At 36.9% G+C, this 8,580-nt stretch overlaps 1 protein-coding gene across 1 annotated transcript in view; it reads right to left on the bottom strand.

The window, feature by feature from the left end:
- The window catches only part of LRRC1 (leucine rich repeat containing 1), a 122,538-nt gene that overhangs the window by 22,891 nt on the left and 91,067 nt on the right, over window positions 1–8,580 (bottom strand). The window contains exons 5-9 of the mRNA XM_011379093.2: window positions 5,930–5,986; window positions 5,589–5,652; window positions 5,140–5,214; window positions 2,573–2,717; window positions 252–370 (exon numbers count right to left, since the gene is read on the bottom strand). Coding sequence (XP_011377395.1) covers window positions 252–370; window positions 2,573–2,717; window positions 5,140–5,214; window positions 5,589–5,652; window positions 5,930–5,986 — 460 coding nt within the window. The remainder of the gene's footprint in view (window positions 1–251; window positions 371–2,572; window positions 2,718–5,139; window positions 5,215–5,588; window positions 5,653–5,929; window positions 5,987–8,580) is intronic.

Below are 8,580 nucleotides of genomic sequence, written 5' to 3'. Positions count from 1 at the left end.
ATTGTAAGTACCGTAAGTGGCACACACATTCTGACAAGGGAGCTTCAACACCAGTTTCTTCACGTAAGCAGGCTAAAAACTGATCATCTTTATGCCATGTATTTACTCTGCTAGTCCCTTTTTTAGATGTAACATAAGGAGGTTTCCATTTAGTCCATCCAAATTACAAATAGGTAGACTCTCTCCTCATAAGTCAATAAGTCTTAATTGACTTAATCTCAATAAGATTATAATCCTGAAACCACACTCACCAGGAGCCGGTTTTCGGTAAGAACTAATTCAGTGAGGCTTTCACAGTCTCCAACTGTTTCGGGCAACTGTGTTAGTCTGTTCTGATCCACCTTCAAGATCGACAGTTTCTTCAGTTTTCCTGTGAAAGAATTATTTAAACTCATTAGTTATGATTGTTGTCCTAATCATCACTTTGTATTTCCCATCTGCTGTTCTTTTTTGATTTAAAGTTATTCATTTTTTCTTGACCCAGCTTCTCATATTATGAAAATATATCATTCTCATTTAGATCACTAAAGGTTGAGAATTAAAATAGTTTATTCAAAATATCAAAAACAGTCAGCAATTAGAAGCAAACCATTTTAAAAGTCACTACCTAAAAATACTGTATCAAAGCCAGAACATTTAAAGAAAAATAGCTGGCTCATAATGGATCTTTAAAAACAGGAGATGGTTCAGGTACAGAGGAGAGAAGCTTTCACTGCATTCCAAGAATCATCTTTACTAAAAACAAAAAAAAAATAACGTGTAGTTTATTCTATCGCCTATGAATGAAAATGACTTTGTGAAAATCCGTATGAAGTATTTCTATACATGCAAAATAAGATGGTAATCTTTGAAAAGCCACATGAAGGACTGAGTCTATTTCACTCAGGCAGGAAGACTGGACTTACTGGTGATGCCCTCAGGCCACGGGAAAAAAGACTGGGTTTACAGCAGATTCCTCAGACTCCCTACTGAGTGAAGGAAATTCTAAATCAGTCAGCTTCTCATTTTCAACTACAACTCAGAGGACTGAGCCTGTAGAGCAGATGTCCTTTGTATCTACTAAGAGTGCTTGGCATAACACTCTCCTCAGTAAAATCAGAAAGCAGCCTCTATCTTAAGAGACATAAAGCTGGAGAAAAGGAAACAATGAAAAGATTATCTTGCCTTGTGTGACTCCACAGTGCAAAGAAGAAAACCAAACCACTTCTTAATCTCTTTATTTAGCATAATCAATAACCTACCTACACTGTCCCCACAGGGTTCCCACCTGTCCTCACTGTCGGGAGACACAGGCATTCTCTGCAGGGCACACTGGATCCCACACCCGACACACTGCCTCCCCTCAGAGAAGTTTCCTTAACAATATCACTGGCAAGTGGCCGGCCTTGCAGCTTGTCGTGGAATACTTCTAGTTTCGGGGTACTCAATTCTTCATTAAGCAGCCCAAACTAATTTATAAGAAACATTTCTTTTAAAGCTCTTTCTTAAATCAAATTGAGATTCAATATCCTTTCATTCACCTACTGGAACTGGAAGTTGTAATAAATCTACTCCTTTCAAACGCCATCTCATGCCTATTTCTTCCTATTCTAAGCAACGAAACATTGCCAGTTCCTACAACTGCTTTCAGATGCCATATATGATTCTCAGTGAACATTTCTACCTGAGTCAAAATCACCATCCATTTTCCAACCAGCCTTAACCAAAAGGCAATGTCCATATTCCTGCTGAGTCGCTCTTATCGGTTACCACTTTCATTCTGACCAAATACCAGAAAGGAAGTAGTCCTTTGTCATACAGCTTTGCTAACTACTCAAAACCCTTCAAAAATCTCCTGTGATGTTTGGAATAAAAGTTGCATGAAGGTTAAGGATATAGATATCAATCCTATGACAACTATATGGTTAGATATAGCTTCTTACAACTTCTGAGCAGCTTTGCTACAGTGGAGCTGCCAGTCCATGTCTGTTTAAACCTTCTCTGTTTGTGGTTATTTTCTCAAACTGTACTGAATTCCTTTATGGTAAAGGAAATGTCTGGACTAATTTTAAAAAATGCAAATGCCATAGAATGGTTAACATAAAAGATTATTCTCAGTGTACCAGAAAAGGCTCAACTCCAGCATACCCTTTTCCCTTTAACAGCCCTTCCCTAGGTCATGAAATAAAGTCAAAGTTACTTTCTCATAAACTATTTAGGATGCTCAATTAGAAATTTCTTAGTGATTCCTCATACATCTGAAATACATTCTATTACCTGGGCTAATCCCTACTGAGATCACTGAGACAAGATGTGAATGAAGTAGATATGAGTCGACACTTATAAGTTAATAATACCTATCACTGCTACCAAACCAGAAATACCTGCATATAAAGAAACTTAAATTGTACTAAATATTCTCTGCATTTCTTCTTAAAAACAAAACAAGAACAACAACAATAAACAAGCGACAAGGAGACTAAAGGAGCCACATCCCCAGCAACTGCGAGTGGTGACCGAGGGATCAGAGTGTCTTCTAAATAAATGCCCAAGACAACAGCCAGCACCTTTAGTAGTTATTTTCAATACTCACCTATGCCCTCTGGAATTATTTCTAATAAATTCTGGGAAATGACTAAATCTGTTAATGAAGTCAGGCCACTGATTTCTTCAGGAAGTCTTTCCAACCTGTTTTCAGAGACATCTAAGCACAGCAGGTTCTTCAGATTTCCTACTTCCTACATCAATGAATGACACAGAAAAAAAAAAAAATCTCATACTTGAATCTGCCATAGTACAGAAGAATTTGTTACAGTGATATTTTGCAATCAAATCCCAAAGTAGTCCTAAGGATATTTCTTCAGCATTTATCTAAATGTGAAAGCTGGAGTAAATTTCCAGACCCCCTTCCAATGAAAACGGGAAGCGGTACGAATCACAGACACAGAGCTGGGAGGGATGCCAAGCCCTCCAACTTCAGGCAGGCGAGAAATCATTCACTTAACAGATAAAGAGATAGGCAGAAAGAGACAACAAATGACTTTAAGGTCACACAATTAGGGGGAAAAAAAGATGCTGGAATCCAGTTCTCCAGGTTTGGAAATCAATCACGTAGTAACCAGCTTACAGTCCAGGGTGACCCTGAGATTTTTCTGTTAAGAAACCGTCTACTTTTTATCTTCTGTGACAGGCAATACTTGTTACAACAATGCAACTGCTTCCCAGCAAAACTAGAGCACACAGACCCACTGACACATTTAACATTCACAGAAAAGAGAAGCACACTACTTTTAAGGAACACAATCTGTCAAGGAGGGAGGAAAGTACCTCAATGAGTCTAACAGTCTATTCAAAAGTTATCTTACCTTCCATTCACAAAATGCATATTTTATCTCTTCTAACTGCTTCTACTTTTCCATTCCATTCCCACTCTCTCATTATCCTCTCATCTGGATTTTTAGTTCTGTCTCTTGGCCTCTCTGTTCTGCAAACTGTGCTTCCATATTTCTCTCCTAGAAACATAGCTAGCTCTATTCAAGTAATCAGACCACCTCTTCTACTGAAAAAAAGTCTAGTGGCTCCCTGATGTCTACATAAACACAAATTCCTCAGTCTGTATTTAATTTGATCTGTTCTGTTCTTTCCAGTTTACCTTCTGGCAAATATACATCCTATGACCCTACCCCTGAATTCCCTGTCTATAGGAAACCAGACTACATTTCTACTAATTTCATGCCAGACCCCTGAAGTTGTTCTACTTTTTCATCAATTCTTTTTAATGATGTTGCTATATCCTTTTCTTTCCACCAATGAAGACAAAAATAATTCTGATTATATGAGATTATATGATGTGTTTATTCCTGACTTAAGAGAAGTTTATACAAGAGAAGCAAATGAGATATTTAAATAACCATTTATAACAATGGTGTTTTAATTTATTTTTAGGATGTGGCATTTTGCACACGATCACTTATGTACATCTGTACACACATGTAATCTCCCCTCTTCATGTATAATAGCTAATAAATTTTTATTATTTTCCTGATAATTTCCTGGTATTTCCCCCCCATTCTTTGACTCCTTCAGTAACTAGAATCCTCTCAATCAGGACTTCTCATAATCTTGTAGATAAATCTGAATATTAATTCAACTCTCACCCACACCAGTTGCTGATCTCTTCCTTTTCCCAAATGCAGCCAAGACCTCAGAAATAGACTCAAATTAGTTCCTCAGTTCTATTAGTCATAAGCGATGTCATGGAAACTCCAGTGCTATCACTACAACAATTAAATTTTTACTTTAGTACTTCTTTCTAGTGTTAGACTTCCCTGTATTGATGTGGCATTCCTCACTTGAAGTGCAAAGCCCATCACCATTGGTTCACATAGCTGATCAGGAACAGCATTTGAATTACTTTAAAATACAAGCACCTAGACCATCACAAGATATATTCTGACTTTAAAGGCTGGCTGTACAATACACCGAAGAATAAGATTCACTAACAGCTGGAGAAAAATAAAATAAGAGGAAAATGCCCATTTGTTGTTGTTTATTTGTTTGCTTATTTAGGCTTCTACCTCAAATGAATAGAAGGCAGGCTTGCTTACTGAGACTCCACAAAATGACTATATATTCAGAAGTCTATATAAGACCCCTTCATTTGGAACATGGTTCTCACACTTGGTAACAGGAGGGAGAAATCGAATACCATTATATTCCAGCTAAACCATAAGCAACCTTTAAAAAATGTATTAAATAAAAACTTTACATCATTTATTACAGGGCAAAATGTGGTCAAAATTACCCCAAAGCACTTGGCATATCATAAAGAGAAGGAGGAACGTATACCATCAGAATCAGGGGTCCTGGTAATTTATAAATTTGTTGGGCTTAAAGTAAGCCATATGGGTAGCAAGGATGATGACTTCACAAACTAAAGGATATATTACTATTTTTAGAAATTGTGGGTTGAGGCTTTCAATTTTTCTTTGTCAATATAGTATGATGAATGCTCAATATATTCTTTCAAATGTGCTTTTTCAACCAGTGTGTGTGGTTTTCAAGATCCCTTTTATAGAAGATCTGATGTAAAAGCTACACGAGGGTGGTGGTGGCTGCCGTTTTATGTTTTGGGGGAGACCATGTGAAAAGACCACTTACCTGAGGTAATTCTGACAACTGATTTCCATCTAACCAGAGATCCTTTAGATGTAAGAGAGCTCCGATTGATTCTGGCTGAAACAAAAAAATAATGTTATGATAACAAAGATGCAACTGGAAAGAATCCTATTTCAACAGTTAATTATTAGGCACCATAGCGGATGTTTGCTGATATCTCTCCAATATCAAGCCCCTCTTCCTAAAAGCACCACCAACACTCCCAGAATGCCAGTTGTTACCACTTCTGCCCATCATTTCTAGTCCTGACCCTCCACGCCCCCGGATCAGAATTCTTAACCCGTGCAAACTGTAGCACAGTCTTTAATGGTGCCAGGCTATACAGGTGGAAATACTGGTTTATAGGCATCCCTGCAGATCTCCCCTAAAATATTTTGTGACCGTGACTAAGGAAAAAGTTATATTCAGATCACCCTTCAACACGAACTTACCAAACTATATATTTCGTTGTTTCCTAAATCAAGTTCTTCCAGTCTCCGTAGCTGGGTAAGAGAGCTATTTAAAAAAATAAATAAATAAGAGCTCTTAGTACTTAGAAATGCGGAGTAATGTGGTAATCCTCACTTAGTTTCAAAAAATAAGATTCATTTGGATTTTATGCAGTAAATATTACATAGCTGAAGGACTATTAAGAGAAGGCTGGCATCTCCCAAACTTTCCATAGACACAGAATCAGTTTCTGACAAAATACAGTAGTACGTTCTTTTTTCTTTAATGCTTGAAAAAATTCATTCGGTACAAAATGCCCTCGTATGTTTCCCCAGAGACTCACTCAGGAAGATATGTAAGAAGATTCTCTCTTAGTTCCAGTGAAGCCAGGTTATAAAGACTAGAAATGAACAGAAGAAAAAAAGTATAAGGAAAATTCCTGAGATTCTGCCTTCTCCTCCTCCCCAAATACACACTCTACAAGTAGGAACTCTTAATAAAACCTGTTATATGTCATTTCCCAGGGAAAAGATACCTATCACCACCACTCTGTTAAAAACAACAAACATAATCTCTACCTCCCCAATTTTAATATTAAAATAACAAGAGTAGTATCATCACTATAAGGCACCCTCATTCAAATACCTTGTACATTTGACATGTGAAAATAATTCACTAGTCGTTGAAAGACAACCACTCCTGGGACCAAGATAGAAACCAAATATGTGCTTCTGGACTTTAGAATGTCAAAAATGTGCCGTTACCATAAAAACAATAATGCCTTTAATCTCACGGAGCTCAGAGCTCTTCTTCCAAACATCAGCCAGAGACCATCCCTGTTCTGAAGTAGTGGGTATCTCAGTCCAGAGAGCCCAAGTGCTCTAAGATTATAAACTCACAGAGTTAGTGGCAGCAGCACTATGAAAATAACTTCCATTTAAATGTATTGGGGATAATGTAATAACATACCCTCGCATGGTGCCTGGAACACAAGACTGATTCAATAAATGGTAGCTATAATGTTGCTTTCATTTCTATTAAACCCCTGAGTGGTACTCTTTTCAGCAGATTCTCCTGCCTCTCAGGTGTAATCCATGCCTATCCGTAGCACTGTAAAGGAGACAGCTGTCCTCCCAGACACTAATTATCTGGGTCGAATCTTTAGAAGCAGTGGCAATTCTGCATCACCGGAACCTCGCACATCCAAGTGATGTCAGCACTGGCATAACACACTGATTCAGAAGATGACTGATTCGTCTATTACTCTAACAGGAACTCAATCGAAAACTCAAGCTTTTGCTAATATCACCATAGCAACATCCAGATTTGGAGAATTTTTATGTGTGAGTTTGGAGAACAGAGGAATCAGACATTATTCCAATACTCTAATCTGCCTTAATCCTCTATTCTCCTTCCAACACAAAAGCCAGAATCATGAGAACTAACAAAGCTGGTTTCATAACATTAGAAAATGTAAACTTGATTTGCATGAACAATATATACACATACTTATAGCCTGTTGGCTTGAAAATGTATTTTAACTATACTATGAAATGCATAAATTCTGTATCTCCTCTAATTTTAGAAAATTGAATAACAGTTTTCACAGTTAAAGCCAAGAGTAAACAAATAAAACTTTAAAAGACATTTTCTTTTCAATTAAAATCACTGCTAATAAGTAATTATGAATTTAATGGCAACATTCTCAACAACAACAACAAAAATTAACCAGGTGGGAAGTTGGAGATATCTCGTTCTACTTTCTCTATGCCAAATTTAAGCAGAAGAAATAACGATGGAGGTGAGGACACTACCAGTATCTATTTCCAAAAGCAATCAGTAGATAAGGGTGATAAGACTTTAAAAGTAATTGTAAAAATATAGATTTCAAAACAGAGGGCTTTGTTTTCGGTTTTAAATTTTTATGTAACTCCTAGCCAATTTTATTGGGGAGGTGGTAATCTTTGGGCTGTTTTCACATTTATGTTTTAAAAATCATTGGTAGAACTGTCATTTTTTTCTGTTCAACATTCATTACTCTCTCACCTATTCCGACACACTAAAGACACCCATGAAGAAGGAAAAAGTCCTTCCTTTCAAAAACTTCACTTGCTGGGCATTATCAACAACATGTTAAAAAGCAGTTTTACACAGGCCTTGGTGCTAAGTGTTTTACCAAGGTCTGCAGTCTTGACTGAGGCCTCTTGCCTGAAACAAAAGGGAGACACTCGCCCACTCACTATCCATGGCAAGAGGGGCTGCATGGGTTCCTTACGCACTCTATCTCTTGATTAATAACAACCCAGCACATTGATGACACCACGATGACACAATTTAAAAAGTAAGGCTTTTCCTAAAGTCCATTAGAAAGCAGCAAGCCACAATTCATATCTGGTCAAAAGCAAAAGCTCCTGGCCATGTCACTGCTTCAATGCCTTGAGGCATTTCGGGGCCCTCCATTCTCTTTCTCTCTATAATTTAAATTTTGAAAACACCTATCAATTTTAGGCAAGTATATGTCTTATCCTTCTTAATTAAATGATGGACACTGTATTTCTGTTGTTGGTTTATGTCATTTTAAAAATATGATACACATTTTTAAATTATCTTTAAATTTTGTCTTGAGGGTCAAAGGCATAAACCAACAGTTACTGAAAGCAAATAATGCTTGAGCAAAAATGTCAATAGATTTGTGGATATACAGAACTTAATAATGTCCTGTTAGATTAAATACATAGTTCCTACTCCTATCACGTTAACATCCAAATATAACATCCTGTTAAAAGGGTCTGACTATAAAACCTCTTAGTTTCTATTGATTTTGAATAGCAGGGATATTCAAAATAGCAGGGATAATTCACATTACAGGTGTTACAACAAGAACAAATACCAAATTTTTGAACCTTTCAAAATTCAAAATTATTTTAAACAACATATACAAAATAACAGCCTTTCTGAGGTAATGCTTCCCCATAATTTTAAACTATTTAAAAC

This window comes from Pteropus vampyrus, unplaced genomic scaffold (assembly GCF_000151845.1).
Source record: "Pteropus vampyrus isolate Shadow unplaced genomic scaffold, Pvam_2.0 Scaffold353, whole genome shotgun sequence".
In the NCBI taxonomy this organism is placed as follows: domain Eukaryota; kingdom Metazoa; phylum Chordata; class Mammalia; order Chiroptera; family Pteropodidae; genus Pteropus; species Pteropus vampyrus.
This window is presented reverse-complemented; position numbering and strand designations above follow the sequence as displayed.